We start from the raw sequence: 24,560 nt of genomic DNA, 5'->3' as shown, positions 1-24,560 counted from the left end.
GTTCATGTTCGATCGTCGGCGTCAAATGACACGAGATGGGCTTAAAAAACCCCAAAAACATAAGAACAACAAACTGTGGCCAAAAGGTTGTGTGTTTTTTTTTCTCCTGGAGGCGTTAATTGATTATCACTCAATGACTACCAGTAACAACCCGAAAGATAGTTCTGTGGCAATTTAATGACTTCATGCAATATCATACTAGTAAGTGTTTATTACCAATTATGCAGAAGACGCGTGCTGATAGAATGTAAGAAGACGTGTGAAGGTCCAACGACTCATAAAGCGCCGTGTTCACATGGGATTTGAACCACTGTCCGGTTCTAACGAAACTGTAGAGCAATAAGATATCGTTCGATATCGATGCAGCACATTGGAGTGGATCACATCGGTTATTGTGACAGTTGCGACAGTAATCAAGTACCTGTGGAGAGCACAATAAGACGCGTGATAGTAAAACGAAGGGGTAAAATTTTGCGGAGAAGTAATCATGACAGACGATAATCATAGACCAAGGGAGTCTCTGGAACTCGAAGAAGGGACAAGTCAAGACCAGGTCAAGAGAAAGGATGGTCCACTTAAGAATGGTGAACGTACTCAGAACCGCGGGTAAGTGACGTGGCATATTTCTTGTCATAAATCTATCGATCAATATCTCACATGCATGCTGTGTACTTATATGTGTACTTAAGAACTCATCGAAGTAAAATGTTTTGTAGGGAGTTTCATGCTAAATGGCAAATAATATCAAGTGAGGATTTAAACAATATTGCGACTAATCTCATGATAACATCTGTTGATATATAAATCCCAAATCAATTTGAGCTTCAAAATGAGGAGTCACTTATATTTTCTTAGAGTGTCGGCCCTATACTATTGGCTCTTATGAACGATAATCAACCTATAAGACAATGACTGTGTAAGATACACTGAAAATCCTGATAAAGATGGGTATACAGGGCAGTGATTTCAAAAACATGCAAAATCTAAATCCATCCTAATAGGTGATTTTGCTTCTTTACACAATAATACACGTCCAAGGAAAGAGCTTTTGCTAACAATGGAGAACAATTAAAACAAAGCAAAAACTATATTGAGCCTTCATCAGCTCCCATTGTTTATTACTTGTATCGATTACCTTGATATACAGTATCGCATGGAATACGGAAATCTGTATATAGTTTTTAGCGAAATCATTAGACGCCGCTTGCAATCGGAACCCAGCATAATGTGGCACAAAGTAAGAACGGTTACATATTGTTATTCCGAAGGTATGTTATTCCGAAAATGCAATAAGGATCATTTTCCGAAGGTTTGTTTGTAGGTCCCATGCATTTATTATCATTATTATCATTATTATCATTATCATTATTTTCGGATCGGTCTAACGAATCTTCGGAATAGCGCCACAAATATTGGGATAATAGTTAATGAACCCTCTTTCAATATACGGGATTTGTGTGTTTTGGCAAACGAACCTTAGGAATTACAAATTTCATTTTCGGACCAACGAACCTTCGGAGTAACAAGCATCATTTGCCTTAAACATTACTCTGCAAAAAGTCCGGTGTTAAATATGAAACACCGAGCTGGTGTTAAATTTCCGGTGCTCATTTTGTGGTGTTAGATTAATACCTCCGGGTGTCACTTCAAAATATAAAACTGTTTTTTAAATAGTTACTTAGTTACTGTTCTTCTTGTTGATTTTGAACTTCAACAAGACGATCAAGAACTTTCCGATATTTAAAAGGGCTTGATTTGGGGGGAAAAAAAGGCGTGAACACATTTACACCGCAGTAATACCAGTTGGTGTGGTCTCCTATTGGGCGGGTGCTATACCATTGACATTAACACCAGCAATATCAAATCAACACTATTTACAACATTATTTAATTAACACCAGCACAGTATTAAACTAACACCACGAAGTGCCAGGTGAACACTTTTCACTACCATCACAACCTACTTTCTACACCTGTCGGTGTGGTCCTCTATGACACTTGATTGGTGTTTGATTTAAACCCATGGTGTTAAATCTAACACCAATATTTTTGCAGTGTGAGCTATATCAATACATGAATAGCCTGCAATTATATACACTCTATCAAAAAAAAAAATGTCTTCAATGCCTCACTTTATGTGTCTTATGGTGATTTTCCAGTGACGTCGAAGCGCCGGAAGACCGAGATACCACAGACGAGGCCACAATGCTGAACAGATTAATCGAAAACTTCGTCAACACTACGACGGCACACGGCATCCCAAATATATACCGCTCGAAGTCAACGATGCAGCGAGCTTTCTGGACATTAGCCGTGCTCGTCTGCCTCAGCGCATTTGTCCTCGAAGGTACAATGTTATTTGACCATAACACACACCCATACACACACACACACACACACACACACACACACTTTTTCCGATAATCTTTATTCGAATTTCGTTCGATAATATCATTCACAATAACACAATAAATATACACCAGAAAAAATGATAGCTATTATAGCTATACCATTTTTTTTTTTTGGGGGGGGGGGGGTCTAGCGTATAGTATAGTATTCCACTCATATACCCCTCATGCTGCTTGATCACTATATGAATTGATGCATGAAATAAAGACTTTATATTATACAGATTCACAAACAGAGAGATGTATACGAGAACTTGCGATCATGCAGATCTATCCAAGTCTTTGGTCACCTTGACCAGGCTCATTAATACTAGTATCCAATTTTATTACATGCAGCTCATATTAATAATTCAAGCCCCATGCGAGATGAAAGCACATTATGTTAAAATTGCAATACAAAAAAAAAATAAACAATATAATCTATCTTCTTTCATTCATTCATTCATTCATTTATTTTTCATTTCCAACAAAAACATATAAATATATTACAAAAATTGAATACAGTGCATAAATTTCATCATACAGAGTAAAGGATAAATTTACAGAAAACTTGTAGGTATAGGAAAATGTTGGAAATGGGGAGGAATGCTAAAAAGCTGAGCTTGTAGGCTGCATTCCCCCCACACGTAATACAAGTTTCTTTAACCTGTAATCAATAAAAACTATAATACACATGTAGTTTATTTCAAGGAATCCTTTCCACGTGCTATTTCATGTACTCAGTATACAGCATGTAATTGTATGTATTAACAGCACATGCGATGTAAATCAATTGCAAAAGAAAAAGCAGAGAAGCCTTGTATCAATGACGTTGCACTGCCATTAATCAAGTCACGTGGTGAAGAGAGGCAATATGTTTCGCAAGGCAATATGTTAAGCAAATTTGTCTCATTTTAATGGGCGTTTTTTTTTTATTGTTGTCTGTTTACCATATTTCATGTGAATCATTTTCTTCATCTTTCGTGTACAATATAGTTGTAACAAAGTCACGTGCAGAATATGATACATATCATATAGATTGTTTGATAGATACTATGAGCTTTTATTTCAGCTGATGAACATTTTTAATGCAGACTTTTTAATAAGATTTGAATGAGCGAAGAGAGGGATATACAGACATTTCAATAGTTAGGTCTAATCGAGGGCGCGTAGAGCCTGGAATGAATGGCACTGTCCTAATAGGGGATATTTGGGAATTATCTTTCTTAGAATACAGTTTTATGTGCACTTTGAACACAATTTTTGGGACCCCAAAAGATGCAATTTATATATTTATGCAAGTAAAGATGTATTCCCAACTCCACGAGCGAATTAACCTCAAGTCGCTGTCGGGGAGAGGTAGGGGCTTAAAATCAATGGTTCGCCCACCCACTAAGAAATATTATTAGACCTGATTCTATATCAATATAGTGTTACAATGAGCGGCTAATGAGTGTCGAGTCTACGCCTTTTGTTGGATGATCTTGGTTTTTTTTTTAATGTCTTGATTTTTGCACAGATTATCCGGTTATGAATTTAATTCAAAGAGTGTATTCTATAAGTTTTGAACTTGTCATCAGTGACAACTGCTACATTTCTATGACAAATTTGCTCTCAGCCAATCAGATGCAAGGATTTCAGTAGCTTGTCACTGATGACAAGTTTTATGAAACGGGCCCCAGGACATGCTCAAGATTGTTGATAACCAATAATTTTACACATGTGGTTTATTACCAGTGATTACTGCACACGTGGATACGTATGATTGATAGATATTGTTGAGGTTTTGAGATGAAGAGTGTGCTGTTGTCTGTGCAATAATGGAAGTATTGATTGATTGATAATAGTTTATTGATTTTTGTTTTCAATTTGAAAAAACAAAAACAAAAACACGTGCAAAGTAGTAACCCGAAGGCTAAATAACAATGCATTACATTACATTGTAAAACATGATTATAACAAACAACATATAATTATTATGAATATGTAACGTTTCAAAAATGACAAATAAGAATGACATAAACATAACAAAATAAAAAAAAAATATTATCAAAACGCAAATAGAAGAACAATTATACAAAACATATCACTTTCAAATAATATCATAGTTATCAATGTAGGCCTACACGCACATGCACACACACACACACACACACATACACACACACACACACACACAACACATATGCACATCACACCCACATGTCTACAGATGCACCCATACACTCAATTTATGCACCCTTTGAACAAACAAGGATAAAAAATAGAGGGATGATGACATACACGGTTTGAAAGGGGAAAGTTCTGCTCAGGATGACACGTCATTAAACAAGGCTTTGATATTATGCGTGCGACTGACAATGAATCAAATTTTGTTATCGTATTGTGAAGAAGATATAGTGATATCCTTCTAAGTTTGACTCTTGTATTGATAAGTATACAGAGGTCAACGGCTTTGACAGAGGGGCATTTTCTAAATTATATTATAGTTAGATCAGGCTCCAATTTCAAGAATAACATTTTGACAGTTGCAAGTTCCAATAGATAAAAATCATTGTCTATTGAAGTTGGACATAAGTTATTATAACTCTGTCTTTCAGTGTCTTTTTTATATATGTGCGTATATGCGTTATTTTGTTTATGTTGCTGGTGTCTTAAATGGGCAATCCTATCGTTCTGACGGTCGAATAGGGACGCGGCTCATCAAGACGTTTCTGTCGTACCCGTACTCGACCAGGAACGATATCGTGTCGATGAGCGAGCTAGAATTCCCGGCGGTCAGCATCTGCAACGTGAACATGATGCGGCGGTCGATGCTGGCCAACACCAGGTTTGCGCACATCGTCCTCCTCGACAACGACGGCATATCTGATACGCACGCCGAGACGCAGGAGACAGGTTAGGTCTCGCAGGACAATTCGTGACACCCCAAAACCCTTGGCATGATGACGGGCGAGTGTTCAAAATGTGAAAGGCAACCTTAAAGCTAGAATGCAGATAAAATATAATCGGTGCAATGTCGGACAACTTTTGGGCAAACCTCTGTTATCATGAAGTGATTTGGGAGATTCCGTTTACATAGTAGTCCGTCGAGTTCTGTATATAAGCTTGGACTGCAACGGTAAAGTTAAATCTATGATTGTCGAGTTTATTCAAATTCCGTATCATCTCTTCCAGAGTCGCAGTTAAATTTTGATGAGAAAGTAAAGGAAAATATGATTTTCTTTTTTTTTTTTGGCGATGTTTCGCAATCTATGCAGATAACGAAACCACAGGAGACTACGCCTGGTGGTTCGACGACAATTTCTACGACGAACTCGAAGCAAACTCGGATCATCATGACGACGAGGAGAGAGCTGCAAACGGAACTTACGGAAATACGAGTAACAAACGTGGTGTTTTTTGGGGTGGGGGGGGGGGTGGGGGGACTGCGTTGAATTGATCGAAGTCATGGAAGTGATTCACCTCATCTCAATAACGTCTCTTAATAATCAATAATGACCAATTTTCACGTACGAGTTGCTGCACTGAACATTTCCTCTTCTTCTTCCTCTTCCTCCTCCTTCTCTTGGTTTTTTTTTTGTGCCTTCTAATAAATCATCACAGCAGATGAGACTGATACAAGTCGTAAGGGCATGTGTGTATACCACTACAGTACCCGTTAGAATTCGGAAGCACGAAGGGAAACTATCCTTTGTGTAGTTGCATGACCATACACGTGAATACTCGAGAATCAAGGTTGATATTCAATATATCGGTGTGACCCTCTTTTTAAGCTTTATTATCTGTTCTTTATATTGGTTACGGCATATCAAACTATGCAATGCGCCATAGTTCTCATCTTCAATCTCTCTTCATGTTCTTGTTGGATTAGAATTATTCCATATCTTAAAATTATGTTGGTTTGGTTTAGTTACTAGTAATATTTCCTTACAGATTGACCATTTTGCTGGCTAATTAGATGTTGATTGACATGGCACGGAAAGAGGTTAAAGGGTACGAGTATAGGGTGACGAATAGCCATGTGGATGTAGGAACCCTTGATCTTCTCTATTACGAGTACTGCTAGAAAATAACCACAGAGTTGAAACTTACCTATAATCACACGTGCATTTGTTAGCTTGACATGATGGTTCAACTTTTTACGTGCAATTACACTAGGAAACAACACAGTAACTCCTCAAATGAGCGCCGAAGCATCCAACAATCGCACGGACAGCGAGACAGGTTCAAACGGGACACGAGACCTCGTTGGCCCAGGCGACGATGACATCATGTCTGAAACTGATGGCGACAGTGACAACGAGACGGGAGATTCTTTGAATGACGGAGCAGGTGGCGACGGTTTGGACGACAGCGAGGAGCTTGAACAGAACCGTGGCCAAAGTCGTGACGAGGAGATTGGCGGTGGTGTGATGGCCAATGATGACGAGGATGACGGGAACATCGACGAAGCAGAAGAAGATATACATGACTCGGAGCACGGTCACGAGGAGCAGACCATCGAGGACCTGTCCAATATGTCACCGGAGGAACTGGCCGCGGACGATCACGACTTCGCCTTCTATGACTACAACTGGCGCAACATCCACGGTGAGGGATATGAAACAATAAATAGACCATTGACTTCTCTACAAGAAGCTAAACGCTGTGGAATCAATAAAAAAAAAGAAAACATGTTAGGCATATATACAGACCACACAGAAGAAAATATGACAGAAGTAAAATGCAAGGCAATTACCACTACAACAACAAAAAAAGGATGAGTTCGACACCCACGAGTCATACAGCCCACGTGAGTTCGACATTACAGAAGGCAAGTAAGGCCCATGTGTCCGAAACTAGGCAAACAAGGCCCACGAGGTCGACACTCAGCACACCATGGTGCTTAATGTATTCAGTGTCGGTCTCGGGGACCTTTTTTATTTATCGACTGTCGGACTCGTGGGCCATGTTTGCCTATTGTCGGACACATAGGCCCTATTTGCCAAGTGTCGAGCTCATAAGCTGTATGACTCGTGGGTATCGACTCGTGGGATCCGATGACCCCGAACACAAGCAGTGTTACCAAGGCTGTTCTTTTTTTTCTGATTGTGGTTCTGTATTTCATACATTGAATAACATTTTCATTGTTACACATCAAAATCATCACAAAGAGTTGTTATACCATGTAGTGACATGCAAACATGTCTTCATATCGTCAAATACGTAACAAATTGACAATATATCCAATAACAGTGGGCCGAATGCATAAAACAAGCAATTGCTTGTAAGCAATTGCTTCAAGCAGAAGCACAAGCTCGTCTAGCAAAAGGTCTAGCTCAAGCATTGCTTAACTCCATGTAATTATGCATAACCTTTTGCTTGTGCCCATACTTTTTGCTTGTCCCGCACAAACAATTGCTTGCGTTTTCAACAAAAGGAACGTCACGCCTGTGCGAACACAAGAACAAAGGCGAGTGTGACAGCATGTATTTGAAAGGATGTGTGTGTGCGAAACATTTCCTGACATAGCAATAGAGCTATGAAATGGGACTCATAAATGCGCACACAGACGCACACACACATCTATACACATACACAGACTGGCTGATTCCCATCACTGCATAATAAACAGAGATAGCCCGGATCTGCCAGATCTCACGTGGAGAGAGGTCTCCTTGCTCTCCACCGAAGTCAGACATCTACCTGTTTTTCATCACATTTTGCGTGCTGACCACTGGACATCCCCGTTGTTGAAATGAAAAAGTTTCTAACACTGCTAACGAGTAATTTCTTGTAGATTTATACCACTCCTGCACAAGTGTGGTCTTTCTTGTATGAATGTGAAAATGGTACTTAAAAGGGAACGTCCAAGTTAAGCAAAAGCTCAAGTTCATTTTACAGAGCTTGGAAAATCGTAAGCAATTGCTAGCAAGAACAAGCAAAAGGTATGTTTTATGCATACGTTTTTAAGCAAACGCTTGGTCTCTAAGCAATTGCTTGAGGGCAGCAAGCAATTGCTTGTGCTTGCTAGCAAAAGCTTCTGCTTGCAAGCAATTGCTTATTTTTATGCATACGGATTCGAGTAAAAGGCTAGCACAAGCAATTGCTAGCGTTTATGCATCCGGCCCAGTGAGTGTGCTCCTTCTTGCTCCGTAATTTGACCCGAAAAAAGGTTTGAATACCCTAATCCACTCCAAGATAGAACGAAGAGGCAATCACGGTTAATCACAATCAACTAAACGAACAGCCATTATTAAAGGAAGAAACACCGGTAGATAAAGAGGAAGTTCTAAGATAATCCTTATACATGTACCGATACGGGAAAGTCACATCTTGTAGGAGGATCCGTGACTAATTCAGGCGACGTTTCTTACCCTTGATTTCGGACTGTGTCCTCTCCCCATTCTGCTCTGCTGGTGGCACTGCTGGTGGGGCCCAACGGGATGACTCTTCTGCAGGGGAGAACGACTGGGCTCACCTCCTCCAGCAGGCCCATTTGCCTGACAACTCGGACGTCCGAGGCCTGCTCCAACCCACACTCGAGGAACTTCGGCTCTTCGGCCACCAGCCCGAAGACTTCATCCTCCAGTGCAACTTCGACAGACGGCAATGCAGTTACAGGTATAGTTATGTCACTTTATATAATGATGGTGTCTTGTCCAACTGGGCAGCACATGATTTATTTATATGTGATTGCTTACGTATGTCACGATAATATTTCCGAGAGACAGAGTGTATTGTTTCTTGCTAGAGGGACGACGTAATTATATCACCCAAGGTTGCAAGGCTCACTATAGGACTCGGACCCCTACCATTCGATTGTAAGGTGGACGCGCTACGAACTGACTCACCTTGTTGATTAATGCGCGATGAAAAATAACGATACCAAACATTTCAAAGAAGACTATTGACCAGCCTTAAGCCAGTATTTACATGGGTGTTTGAGATTACCAGGAAATCAGAATCGAAATCCACAAATATAGATATATATGAATGTATTTCAGGGGTGGAAATGTTATCAACGGAACTGACGGGGTAACTCGTAAGCAGAATAATGGTCTGATGGTTAAATGATAAGGAAGATATAAATATGGTGAGATCTTGAAGATCTACAGAGAATCTATGTAAGGTGCATAAGATTATAAAGTTGAGCATGGTGTTTAAAAGATAGAATAACCAACCTTATATAGCGACACTTTATGATTCCTCCAATATTGATGGTCAATCATGTCGAAAAACAGTATCTTATAGACTTTTTCGAACATAGGAAAGTGATCACATTTCATTGATCCAGCATTAAGGTCTTTAGTATGATATTGTACTTCTTATTGGTTGTATAGAATTTTCGGGCAATGCATGCTGCTTCACATTGTTGAATCTCTTTGTTGCGAGCACAAACGTAAAACGTTTTATGACTTCTTTGACATAATGTTTACAAGTGCTATGCGTCCACGTGTATGTACACACTTTAATATCTACAATAATTCCTTATCAAATAATTTTACGGCAGAAACTTCACGGTATTTCAACATGGAGACTACGGAAATTGCTTCACCTTCAACGGGCGAAGTGTGCACGAGCAAAGCCATCAAGCTGTGATGACAGGGAAAACGGGAGCACAGTACGGTAAGGACAGGCCTCGCGTTCAAGGGGACAAGTTAGTTATGTAGGTGCGCTAGCTATAGGACAACAGCACATTGCACCTGTCCAAGTGCTATGGTGTTTACTTTCGTAATGTCCTGTACCCAGATGTATGAAGAAGTTTTCATCTCAAAATTCCCAAAGTCCACTTATAACGCGCGTTAAAGTCGAGGCTTTAGAAAATATGCACCATGCAATAAGATAAAGAAAGAGATGCTTATATAGCTTATAGACCATGTACATGATGTATACAGTAATCATTCCTTTCGCCCACTGAATCTCTTTACTTCTGGCTTCTTTCTTATATTTAAGCACAATATAGGTGTTAAACGTTATGCCATAAATTATGATCTTGGTAAGATTAGTTTCAATTCAATCATAGTTTATTTCCAATCAACGAAAATCAAAAACATAGTACAATGTATACATGTCATTAAATGATATTGTTCAAACGCTTGCAAAAGATTCATGTAATATACGAGACAAATTATAGAACAACATATATGTACAATAATAAAGAGGAACACTGTACAAATACTACGTGGGCGAGCGGAAAATAAATTCGATCATGGAAAATAGTGATCCACTAAAAAGCAAAGCTTGTCGGACGTGGATCGCTAGATAAATAATGAGTGAATGATATACTATTCTATAACAATATACATGTAGTTATTTTGAGATACACAGGTCGGGAAAAAAATATAGAATACCAATGCTATAGTGCCCGGACACTGTTCATTGAACCACGTGTACCGGGGAAATATGACAAGGACAATACATTCGTACACACATTCAATTACCCACACGCATATACACTGTTGGACGCGAAACAGTACCGAGAGGAGAGAAGACGGTAACAATATACAAGTCTACGAAGAACAATAGACGGGAAAGGAAAAGGAGAGAAGAAAGAAGAGAGGTCTGCACACAGAACACGCCAAGTGCTGCGACATCAGGACAGGTGAAAGCTCAAACATAAATTATAGCAATTTAAATTATCTAAGATTATAAGTAGAAAGTAAATGTTTTCTGAGTTTATATTTAAATGTGACAAATCTGGGGGAATCTTTTAAACTATTATCTAAATTATTCCAAAGTCTGGGTCCGGTATAAAGAAATGTATTTTGGGCATGTGCGGTTCTCATTAACGGAAGATGGAATTCGTCGGATCGTCGCGTGGGATAGTTATGAACATGACTGTTTCGATGAAATAAATCGTGGAATATTTTAGGTAAAAAGGTACTATTGTAATTAAACATAAACTGACCAAGTTGAAACACATACAAATCATTTACTTTTAATATTCTATGGTCAGAAAACAAAGCATCTGTATGTTCTCGGGTATGTAAATTAAAAACAATTCTAAGCGCTTTCTTTTGCAATAAAAGAAGTTTATCAAGTAACATCTGATATGTATTACCCCAAGCAAGAATCCCGTAGTTTAAATAAGGGAGTATCAAACTAGAATAAAGAGTTAATAATGCAGATGAAGGAAGATAATATTTCAATCTATTCATTACGCCAATGTTACGTGAAATAATTTTACATATGTTATCAATATGATTCCTCCATGAAAGCTTGTTATCAACGCAAACACCAAGAAATTTAAAAGAAGAAACTTCTTCTAAGGGAGTAGTATCAAATGTTACATTGCCTGGGAGGCTATCTAAAGAATTACTAAAAAGCATAACTTTTGTTTTTTGAATATTTAATGACAATTTGTTTGCGTATATCCATTGTATAACCTTTATCAATTCTTCATTGACTGTTCTTATTAAGATATTTGGGTCAGGGTGGGAAAAAAAAAGATTAGAGTCATCCGCGAATAATATGAATGATACATTCAGTCCGCAGCGCGAGCGAAAACGCACGTATTTATTCAAGTCGTATGCACGGCTGAGCGGTGCTTGCATACGTAATGAGCAGATACATGGTCATGAATAAATCCGTGTAGAACGAGTATTTCTCGTCAGTTTTCGACACTTTTAGTATCGACTGAAAGAGAAAACATAAGCAAATATGCTCATGATCAAAATAAACAGAAAAGAAGAATATAGAATATCAAAATCCCTCTCGAAGTTCGGTATTGTATTCAAAAATATTCCTTCCCGTTTGACGCCAAAAAACTAACCTGAAATCTTTCATGCCCCTCTAAAATATGGTAAAGACTATGTCCGCTAAAGTATATAGTATCACAATAAGGGCACGTTTTCCCATCTTCATTTCAATACGGGTCAGGAACTAGCAAAATTCAGAGACATGTCTAGCGTCGAGTTTGAAAAGATTATCCTCGCATTCGCACCGGAATTCCGGGTCTGTGATTGGTCGAAATCTGTCGCAAGACGCGGCGTGTCGCATTGCGTAGTATCCATTGGCTGCTGACTCAATGCTGTGAGTTTTAAATGTTAGGTTCCAGATTGTGATTGAATTTTCACTCTCTATACAAAACTTGAACTTTACACAGGAACCAATGATGTGTATGTGAGTGTGCACTTACAATGACCCTGAACAATGGACCTGGCTGCCACCTGTCCCGAGCTCTGCTGCAAGGCACATGAATGCTTAATCAATTATTCATGTGGATTGCCCCGAGCACTGCTAGTCTGAATTCTTGACACAGGGTGAAATGCATGCACATGAAAGAAGTAAGCACATGTTTCCATGTGCTTGCACACACCACATTTCAGAATGAACAAAGACTAGCTGCGATAGTGGAATTCCTCATGAAACATTCCAATCCTGGCCATTGTCCACGACCATTGTCTGGGTATCAACAACACATTCCACGCGTGTTCATTCACTACCCCACTTCCAGTAAGAAAACATAATTTGCCTTGTTTTCAACAGGAAAATTCACAACCTTAAAAATGGTGCCCCTCTTCGTTTTTTAATTGATCATACTCGCTCAAGTTTCACGAGTGTGAAATCGAAGAAATTACGGAGATCTATTTTCAATACCAGTCAGGAACTAGCAAAACATCAAACTATGATCTAAAAGCTTCTTGAACATTGGCAAAATAATCGTTTACTTTGATGCTAAAATGGACTACTATATTGACATCAAAAATAGGGAAATTAGGTATCAAATTAATGAGCATAATCAGCTCTATAACTTAACTAACCATCCTGGGTCAAACAATGCAATGCGAAAGCTATGAAAGCTGTTGTTGCGACCTCTGCAAAAACTCTCGCAAAGTATCGCGAAATCTCGTCAGTCTCAAGGGCACAAACTGCGTAAACGTGATTCTGAATAAAATTGTCGTTCGTGCCTCATTATCGCACACGCTGCAGACTGACTGGATAGTTTCTCCGAGGATCTATGAAAATCATTAATATAAATAATGAATAACAATGGGCCTAATAAACTCCCTTGTGGAACACCACATGCAATTGTTTTACTTTGAGAGTCAAAGCCGTTGACATGTACAAATTGGGATCTTTCTGATAGGTAACTCGTGAACCACTCCAAGGCCTTTCCACGTATTCCATAATGAGACAGTTTGGCGAGAAGTATTCCGTGGTTAATCGTGTCAAAGGCCTTGGAGAAGTCCAAGAAGATACCTATTGTGTGTGAAAGTGTGTCGAGTGCGTGTGTGACTTTGTCGATGAGGGCAAGTAGTGCGTGTGTTGTGCTGTGATTTTCCCTGAATCCAAATTGAAAGTTTGAAAATATGTCGCAGGTTTTAAGAAAACGTACTGTCCTGATGTAGACTATTCTTTCAAGAATCTTAGAAATAGAAGATAATAAAGATATGGGTCTATAGTTATTGACATCATCCTTCTCCCCTTTCTTATAAATAGGAATTACTTTCGCAATTTTCATGCTATTTGGCACATGGCAATTTTCATGCTAGTTTGACATGGTACATCCGCATGAGGTGTGGTAGGCCTGTATGCCTGAAACTTTACAGTGACTCCATTCCTGTTCAATCCCTATCTTCGACTAGCAGTCCAACGATAAGGTTATTTTCTCAAAGCTTCTATCGTATTGCACGATTCGCCCGGCTGATGGTGTTGCTGAGTTTTGCTAGTGACATGGGGATTTCCCATTTGGTCTTTGTAGGACATGCAGCAGACCGATTTACGCCCATTGGAGTCTTTCCTTAATACTAGGACATTAAACATGTTAAATATGCATCCATCATACCTGATTACGATGAATTCCTTCTTAACCTGCAGGGCTGCACCTGACTCTGTTCGTGGAGCAGCCTGAGTACGTAGGTCTCTTCTCCACCGAGTCGGGTGTCAAGGTGTCCATTCACCCTCCCACCGAGCAGCCCTTCCCGGAGGATGAGGGACTGACAGCCTCCACTGGGCAGATGACCACCATCAGCCTGAGGCAGGTGAGACCGCCCTAACCCATTGTGTGCTTTCAGCATGTTGAGTGCTGATTGGCACAGAAAACCCAATAACGTGGCATACGCTGTTCAAAGTCCCTGGCACAGAAAGGGTTAACCGATACTGTGCTTGAGTGCCGATTGCCACAGAAGTCGCACTGATTCGTAATTTCTTGAGTAAAAAGACAATCATTATATGCAGAGATCTTGATACATGCATCTGTTATTTCATCTTGAATAGATTTATAAGGCATCCCTGATAGAGAGATACCCTCTCTCCCCTAAAAGTATTATGTGTATGCTACAGCCAAATACGCCCATGTTGAAGCAGCATCTAAGAGAATTGTTTATAAGATTGTTCTTCTCATAATAATATGTCAAAGAGTTGCTATAAAATCCCTCTTTTTTCTTCGATAACATCATTACCCCAGATTCTGATTGACCGTCTCGGGGAGAAATACAATGTCCCATGCACGTACACTGGGGAGGACACAAATTTCTCCTCGGACCGATTCTCCTACACCATGGATTCGTGTATGAAGATGTGTCTGCAGGAATTCTTATTCAAAGTCTGTGGCTGCGTCACCAATATCAGACTGAAAAACGGAACGCACTGCAGCACGCTCGATCCGGCACAAGGTAAAACTATACACAAAGTTGTTGAGGTATTCAACTATCCAGAGAAGCTTAATGTTCGGCGAGAAGGCGATTCGTTGAAGCTCACAAGGCGCCTTGTTTAGGACGAGAAGGGAGAAAGCACCCGAGTGTTGAAGCTCGCCGAGGTGCCTTGTTTAGGACGAGGAGATCTCTAACAGTTCGCGCTTTCTTCAAGACTCCCTCTGCCTCAGGAACGGTTCATAAAGCACATCCGAGTTTTGAGAATAAATTTCTCCTCATAATGACCTATATCACTCAAGGTACCTGGGTGTGTTTGAGCAAGTCGCATCCTCACTCTGAAACAAAGGCATTGAAATTATTTGCACCATCCAATGTTAGTCATTTTTCACCTGCATGTAGCTGCAAATATCATTGGATGCTTTGCTTGTTACTCGTATACGCCGTTAGGGCTGCTTCACTTTTAACTTCAATTGTGGAAGCTCCTTTTTGTGTCGTTGATGGTAAATCCATTATGGCAGAGTTGGTTTAATTGGGCTCATTATGATGACATGCTTTTCGACAACTGTGAAAGGCTCTCATCAAAGCAAATTTACCCATATAATAAATGATATTGCCTCCCATCCTAAGTATTACGATAATTATGAGGTCTCTTTTGAATACATTTCTGGATTATTCAATAATAGAGGTCGCTCGTCCCTTTATACTTACTAAACATTACCAGTATTGCGATGGTACCTCATCTCGTACACTCTGAGATGGTCTGGAAACGTCTACTTCGTATTAACCTCACATAAGTTTTTCACTCCTCTGATGGCTACCCCCTCCCTCTCACTATACCATGTCTTTCTCACCCTTTCTCTTGTTCGTTCCTTGTATTACCTCGACAGCGCGATGTCGACAGTTGGTTGAACATCTATATCACAGCAGCTCGATGAAGTGTCGCTGCCCTATCCCATGCAGGTATGTAACCATAATCACGCAGGAATAAAAATGAAATTGTTTTCAGCCGGGGGGGGGGGGGGGGGGGGGCTGGAGGCAAAGGTACTCCCATCGCAGTGTATACTATCTGCTTTATTGAAATTTTACAGTAACCTCACTTAATTATGTGTGTAAGTAATATTCTTCGTTATTTAAGTTAAGCTTCGTTATTTAAGTTAAACATTTCCATTTATATCACATTTCTAGAAGGTTAAGTATTTGTCTCCCAAAGGCACACTTTTAAATATGTATACAAGCCACTTCCGGTTCGTCTCCGTCACGTGTCGGTTTTACCCATTCATGATACCAAATACGTCCAGGAAGATTACGTACGGAGAGCCCATACGATGACATCAATAAAAAAAAAATATATGAAAACATATATAGGTAGAAGAAAAACAATAACATTCAAAAGAAAATTGGAAATGGTGAATATGATAATACAAGAGGAAGAAGGAAAGAAAGAAAAGGAAGAGAATTTGCGGGGAAATAAAGACACGCCACCCCTCTCCATAGTACAAGAAAACAGTACAATTATAAGAGAGAAAGGAAGAGGGTGATTACCCAAGTAACCAATGTCTGGTTCGCGTGATATACATTATTTTATAATTGCGTTTATGTACAAACATGACATACTGTAATGATTCCACATCTAAAGGAGATGTTCAGTGTACCTGTAATATCTTTTAGAGCAGAGTTTGCAATATTTTCGTGCTTGAGACCAAGGAAGGATGACGCTGTCGTACCAGTACCAGTTACAAAATATTTCCAGAAATCCCTATATAATATATTATGTTACTGACACGATAGAAATAATGATACAGTATAATCAATGATTCATACAACGGTGATGATGATAACCACTACGATAATGACGATAACAGTATATCGTCGATCATGATGAAAGCATGCAATAACAAACAAAATCTGTGAGCTATCTCCCTGGCGTCATCCCATTAGACCGACACCCACGAGCCATACAGCCCACGAGTTCGACATTGAAAACAGGTCCATGAGTCATAAAGCCCATGAGTTCGACACTAGGCAAATAAAGCCCATGAGTTCGATACTAGGTGAAAACAGCCCACGAGTTCGACAGATACAACACGGGGCTCAAGGTGTCGGTCTCGTGGGCCTTGTTAGCTTAGTGTCGAACTAATGGGCTGTTGTGTTATGACTCGTGAGCTAGCTGTATAACTCATGAGCTGTATGACTTGTGACCTGTATGACTCGTGGGCTGTATGACTCGTGGGTGTCGGTCTCGTGACATGCACCCATTTCCCTCCGTTTACAGGGAATTGTCGTATTCCCGTTCAATCTCGTCTTCTCTATGGCCCTCCAAACGATTTGAGGTAAGTTAGCTTAATCACAATGTCCATGGTAACGTCGGAAGCGCAATGTTAATCCTGAGCCATATTGGTGTGGATGAGACATTGCCTTTGTTCTTTTTAGCCCATTAAATCCGATGGGACGTTTTTGCAGTAGAATTCATCATCCTGGCATTAAATTGGTGCTTTTAAATCTTCCTGCATATCTTTGGAGAAATATTAGACGGATCTTTTTAAATCTATGAAATTTGCACAAAATAAGAAAGACATTTACAAAGTCTATGCCGATGAAGGGAGAAATAGCAATTTATCTTCTGATAATTTATGTGATACCAATTTTTATGAATCAGTTATAGATGTATCAATTGAAATTCTGCAAACAAAACAAAGAATATAACAAATGGGTAAAATGAAAAGAGAGAAAGATGGTTTTCAAATTGAACCCTGGGAAACACTTGAGACTACAATGAATAATACTTCATTCACAATATCTGAAAGATTATAGTGATCATTTCATTGCCAATTATTTTTTTGTTATGTGGATTTTTATTCAATTTACATGCATCGTTAATTCATGTATGATTTTCATGGAAAATGTAGAAATAAAATCTACGAAGATCTACAAAGATATCGCACTAAACCACAAAAATGTGTCTTTACGGAACAAGGTGGATGAATTTGCCCATCATGCACTGAAATCAGAGTGTGCCGTACTTTTTTGCTTTCCCAGAACCACCTTAAGGAACAGCTGGTGAAGATTAACAACAAGACGGGAAAGATTCTCATAAACTCTGAGAGGACCAGGTACGGTATCCAGACGGGTGATACGACATTTGCTCCTGCGACAATTCATTGCTTTGGTCTTATTTTCTCCAAAAACTTAGGGTTACACTCTTATTTCTGCGGCGTCAAAAATAACTCGGAAAGTGTGAATGTGACTCGGAAATGGCGCCAGCTGGGAGTCAACTCCTTCAGAGTGAAAGCTACTCGGACTTCCGAGTCAAATGATTTCACTCGGATTCCGAGTCACTTTCCGAGTTATTTCTGTGGCGTCAAATTAACTCGAAAAGTGTCAAATTTGACTCGGAAATGGGGTCAGTTGTGCAATCTATTCCAGCAAAATGACACGGATTTCCGAATCAAAAGATCACAATTTCACTCTGATACGGTGTCGTTTCCCGCATTGTAAGTAACTCGTTTTGGTGTAGTAATGACTCGGATTTGGTGTAGTCTTTTCTAGAGGAATGCGGAATGGAGGAATACATAAGCGTTTTCATCGGTGAGTACTAGCTCGCAACTCAATCACAACACTCATATAAATAATTGCCTGAAACAGGGTCTAAACAGTCAGTTTTATTTAGGGCAAAATGAACTTTCGACACGGACACATTGACTGGTAATGGCGTAGCCGTAGGCGGCCGTACGGTAGCTCGAATTGGCAATCAAGATCGTATGTGTATTCTATGCATGTACAGTGGAGGTGTAGCTATAGGTAGGTTCACATCTATTGTATATTGGTTCTAACGTATAGCATATAGCCAAGGGTTACGTACAAAAGGTACGAGCTACCGTGGTACGGCCTCCTACGGCTACGCCATTACCAGTCAATGTGTCCGTGTCGAAAGTTCATTTTGCCCTAAATAAAACTGACTGTTTAGACCATGTTTCAGGCAATTATTTATATGAGTGTTGTGAATGAGGTGGGTACTCACCGATGAAAACTCCTATGTATTCCTCCATTCCGCATTCCTCTAGAAAAGTGCAACATGAAATTGTCCATCTTGAAGACAAAAAGTTGCAAGACATCTCGCGGCCACGGCGGATCGTCGAGAAGTGACGCTTTTTTTTTCGCGGGGGGTACTACGTCACATAGGACACATGACATGTTTTGTCCAATTGTATCGCGCGTATGTCATGTACACCGCGCTGGGTATTCCTGATGTGACTCTGCGCAGGTGTAAAAAGTCCGATAACCAAAATGATAACTTGGATATGAGTCAGAAGTACACGGTTGGTGTTAAATTTACACGGATCGGAGTTAAAAATTTTTGACTCGGATTCAGAGTTGAAATTTTGACTCGGCAGAAATAAGAGTGTAGGGTTAGGGTTGTGATAGGGTTTTAGGTTTAGTTTGATGTGAGGATTAGGATTAGGGTTTGGGTTAGGCTTGTGGGTAAGTTTTATGTTTGGCTTAGCGTGCAGATATTTCATATGGGTACAAATTTATTGTCGCAGGAGCAAATTTTATGTCATGGAACCATCTAAGGGGAGTCGTGTGACTCGCTTTCGATTATACACAGTATTTTATCTTTGTGCAAAACTTTATAACAAAATTGACGATTTTCCCCGAAGCATGAGTTATGCATAGTATAATTATGCCATATATTGTCCTGAGATTATTAGTCTTTGCCAATGAAATGCTCTTGGTTTTTTTTTTTGTTTTTTTTTTTGTCATTCCATGCTGATGTGTTATTACACCTGCTATCATTCCTACTGTATACCGTACCTTGTATTTATTTATCTGTCCAGTTACATTTGGCAATGAAGTTGAAAGACAAATAGACAAATACTTTTATCGAATTGAAGATACGATGTATATTAACGTTTTGACACTGACTATGGCATGTGCCGGTGATGTGCAATATCATACGGTTGTTTAAATAGGAGTCAACGATTGGATAAACATGATCAAGTGATAGTGGGTCATAAGCAGAGCAGTCTGTGATGATGGCAAACGATATCAAACAACAGAATTCTATGACATTGTATGCTAAGAGCCGAAAGACCTCTATAATTTGCGATGCATTGGGAAATGACCTATACAGCCTATACATGCATTGGTATATGGCCCTGATGCGAAAAAAACAAAACAAAACAAAACAAAACAAAACAAACATTTTCTGACTTCAAATTTGCCCAGAAACATAATAAAACATGCAGATACAAAATGGATGTTGTCTATATGCTTATGATGATATCATAAATAACGGAAAGGTATAATAGACGTACAGTGAACATATGACATAACATTCTACTACTATTTTTTCCCTATCGCAGGCAAAACGTGGTGAATCTAATCGTCTATTTTGAGCAACTAAACTACGAACACAATCAACAGTTTCCATCCTATACGGTAAGCTGTGGCAGAATATAGAATATCATATCATATCATATCATATCAATACCGGTATATAGGCCTATAATATTTTTTAATGAACCCTAAAGTTTGCTTCACAACAAACGTGTGATACTGTTTACCCCCAAATTGCCGTATACGTGTACCTGTATACAGTCATGTTTATATCAGATGATTCATCTCAAAAGTATCTAATAAAAAGACACATCGTCTTCACTTCTTTTGAGACCATCCGCACTAAGCCTGTCATGAAACATTACTCCCATATTATATTAACAGATTGATATACAGCTGTATATACAAATATATCGTATACAATATTTCAATTCAGTACGACCTGCAAGAGTTACTTTTTAATTGACGCTTTTGCTAAGCACGCCATTTATCAAAATAAACATTGTACACATCGTGTTTATTTCTCATGTGAGGTCGTTAATGGGAGTTGGTCGTTGGAGCAAGAGCAGTTTGATACTTCTTGGGATGAAGAATGCCTTTCACTACTAGCATTTTCGTCTCCCTTCCCAGCTGGAGAGCTTGTTCGGGGATCTGGGCGGCATCGCCGGTCTGTTCATCGGCGTGTCGTTCATGTCCATAGGTGAGGTATTCATCTTCATCCTCGAGGTCGGAGGTGTTCTGAGCGAGAGGCTTCGGCGGGAGTCCCGCAGGGCGGTCGAATTGCGTTTTCACCGACAGCAGCAGCCGCCGCAGCAACCGCAGCAAGAAGATGGGAAGAACCGGGATGCCTATAGGGGTGCAGTCAGTGCTCCTCCCGTGGGAGGGAAAGGGGAATGAACGGGGAGGGGAGAGAAATGTGTTGGTAAAGTTAGGGGGCGGGGGAGATGGTGCACACAGTCATCCACCTTACTTTTCACTGTCTGATTGGTTACCATAGTTATTTTCATATTTCACTAGAACAGAAAAAAGGCAAACAAAGCAATATTCAATAAAGAATGACATGAGCAGGTAAACCTGTATAAACGATGCATTAATCATGTACAATTTTATGTGCAAGCAAATAATATAGAGATGATTAGGTATCCTAAGGAAAAATTATAAACAGGCTTACTTTAATTTCATCGGTGTAGGGATAGATAATAATTATACTACGTAGATTAAAATGATGACGATATGAGAAAATGATGAAGGTATTATTTCTCAATCCCCATACGCTAATGTTCATGACCTCCATATTATCATAATTCATTATCCAACTGCTGAATATACAGTCATATAGGCCTACACTTGCACCCGTTTACACCCCTGACCCAGTGACCCCTGTACTCTGCGTTTCATTTTTCCTCTATAGTTGACTCCTCTTCTGTCTCTACCCCACGTCACCAGTCTTTCAATGTGACTCCTCATTCTTGACAGCACACGTACTGTGCACTCTCGTTATAACAAACACGGTTATAACGAAACTCTCGTTACAACGAAATAAAAATTCAGGTCCAAAAATTATTATTTCTACATCTTTACATACTTTACTGTTCAGCTAAGATGAAATTTTGATATAAAGAACGAAAATCCCCGGTTCCGTTCCGAGGACTTCGTTATAACGGTAGTGCACTGTATCATAAAGAAGAGAATGAGTGACTTTAACCTAATAATGACGAACAAATTGACAAGTGATGATGATGAGGTGATAATGATAACAATGCTAGTGATGACGTACCGCATAACAACAAGACCAATCAAGACTCAGGCCTTTTATATTATGTCCCCTATAAACTAAGGCTGTGTTCAAGGCTAAAAATTTTCAAAGTCACCCTGGGCTGTCATTTTGCTACAGTGCAGCTTTACTAGATGCATGTACACTTTTACTTTACCAAACGTTTGCTGAGTTAGATCAAAAGGTGCATTGAATAGACCCTCTGTACATTAGTTCGACTGTTTCCATTTTATTATTGCTTCAATTTTGATGGTGTACTTGATCTGTGTTAACCTTGCAAAGATCAGCTACACTCTGTATTCAAAACAAAGACTGTCAACTGATATATGGAGATTTCTCTTTGATTAATGTATTTGTTCTCTTGTATTAGAAAATAAGCAAAGGAAAACTGAGATGATAGTCATAAACATTCACCTCACTGGTATTATGATTGCTGTGTACAATGATTTGTTCAATCTCTGAATGAGTAATATCGACTGGGGCTGGATTAAAAAAAACAAAAAACAACTAGAAATGTCGCTATGGCGACTGGTATGCCTCCGCCATAATGCATGATTCTCCTAATAGGTCTATAGTACATGTGGACAATGTGTGATTACATTTTCACAAAATTGGCAAAATATTAAAATGACATGTTTGTCACAAATGTATCAAATGTTCACCTTCCTTGACCTATATAATTGGATGAATAGGAGAGCATGTATTTGGGGATTTAAGAACTTTAACTTCGACTTTGACCCTTTCATAAGTTTACCCACTTGAGTAATTGTCAAGGTATAAATTGTATGGAGAAAAAGTGCAATTTCTGTATTGAAAAGTAAATTGTTATCATTTTCATCTGGCCTTTGATTCATAAGAGAATCAATGTCAGGCAGAACATACATAAATATGTACTAAGTTTAAAGATAACTTGAGCCACTTCCGAGATATGGAGAAAGAAGTAAGTTCAGCACTTTCACTTGATCTTTGACCTTTTGACCTTTGACCTTCTTGGCAAAAAAAAAGAAAATCCCAGAGAATCTCTAGTGGGTTATACATGCATACATCAAGTTTTTAAAAAAATAATCCTGCTGGCATTGCATAAATATAATGAAAATAGTAAAATTTTGAAGTATTGCCCTTGACCTTTGACCCCTGACCTTTGACCACATGAACCCTAAATTCCCTAGATAACCACTGCCAGTCAGTACATGCATATATACTTTGTTCCATAAAGATACCTTGAACAATTTCCAAGATACAGAGAAAAAAGTGCAATTTTAACATTTTACTTGACCTTTTGACCTTTGACCTTTTGACCTCATGACCCCAAACTTTCACCAGAGAATCTTAATTGGGTAATACATGTATACACTAAGTTTCAAGAAAATATCTTCAGGCATTGCATAGATATGGGGGAAAAAGTGAAATTTTAAGCATTTGACCTTGACCTTTTGACCTTTGACCTTGAGCATGTGCACCCAAAAGTTGATAGGCACAACTTCACCTCCTAATACACATACATGCCAAGTTTCATTAGGATACCTCAAAAGGTTTTGATAGTTACCCTGTCCACAAAATTCATTACGGACGGACGGAAGGACGGACGGACGGACGGAAGGACGGACGGACGGACGGACGGACGGAAGGACGGACGGACGGACGGACGGACAACCCGAAAACATAATGCCTCCGGCACCACTTCGTGGCGGAGGCATAAAAAACGACAACACTTTGCTTCGCCAACATTTGACTTAAATGAAGTAATCAGTAACACAATCATGACAATAGACACATCTTATATCGTTGTCACGGATATGATATCATGTTGGTATAGATTGATTTAATGTTTTTTTTCTTTCTATTTTGCCAATCCTTTGTTTAACAAATACTTGATTGACTACAAAAAAAAAGAACAAAAAAAAAATCACTGGATTATGAACATGTAATAAGAACTGTAACTTGGAATTTTCTGTGCATTTGTTTTCTTTGAATCAAATATTTTGATTGAATTGAAGCATTCTGACAATAAAAATTTTCTCGCAATAGGAGAAATTGTACCTGTGCAGCGATATTTTGTCCGTAAGGCCAGTCCATTCAAAGACCAACAAGATACACATATATTTGTTGCATAAACACATTCACTCTCCAACCATAAGGCTTCTCTTCATACATTAATATAAAGTACAATGTGAACTCACCTCAAAGAATACAAACAGTAAGCAGTAACATTAATAACTTGTCTGGGGTTCTAATCTTTATTACAAACAAAACAAATTTCCTTTCCTATCAAATTCTAGTCTTATTACACAATCAATTTCACATAATAAACTGATAAGATCACCGATTTGTCATACATTTCCCGACCCTGAGGTTTACTAATGTCTTCATTCTATCTACTTCTTCGTACATTATATTTCAGTTTGTTATTGTACAATACTACGCGTACTTTAAAGATTTCGGAATTGTTCTAGTCTAATAAAGCCAGGAGGTATTGATCTAA

The 24,560-nt window shown here is 39.1% G+C and overlaps 1 protein-coding gene across 1 annotated transcript; it reads left to right on the top strand.

The window, feature by feature from the left end:
• Nucleotides 1–487: 487 nt before the first annotated feature.
• On the top strand, nt 488–21,201 carry LOC139733667 (uncharacterized). Its single transcript, XM_071644481.1, has 14 exons — nt 488–606; nt 2,159–2,346; nt 5,078–5,284; nt 5,647–5,769; nt 6,548–6,979; nt 8,830–8,992; nt 9,882–9,997; nt 14,192–14,355; nt 14,781–14,988; nt 15,855–15,927; nt 17,240–17,297; nt 18,004–18,077; nt 20,331–20,406; nt 20,935–21,201. Exons 1-14 carry the CDS (start codon nt 488–490, stop codon nt 21,199–21,201), a joined length of 2,268 nt encoding a protein of 755 aa, XP_071500582.1.
• Nucleotides 21,202–24,560: the final 3,359 nt, after the last annotated feature.

Source organism: Diadema antillarum, unplaced genomic scaffold (genome assembly GCF_040938485.1).
Source record: "Diadema antillarum isolate AM-2024a unplaced genomic scaffold, OU_Dant_1.0 seq00000486_RagTag, whole genome shotgun sequence".
NCBI classification, from domain to species: Eukaryota; Metazoa; Echinodermata; class Echinoidea; order Diadematoida; family Diadematidae; genus Diadema; species Diadema antillarum.
The sequence above is the reverse complement of the archived record's forward strand: the minus strand, read 5'-3'. Positions and strand labels throughout refer to the sequence as shown.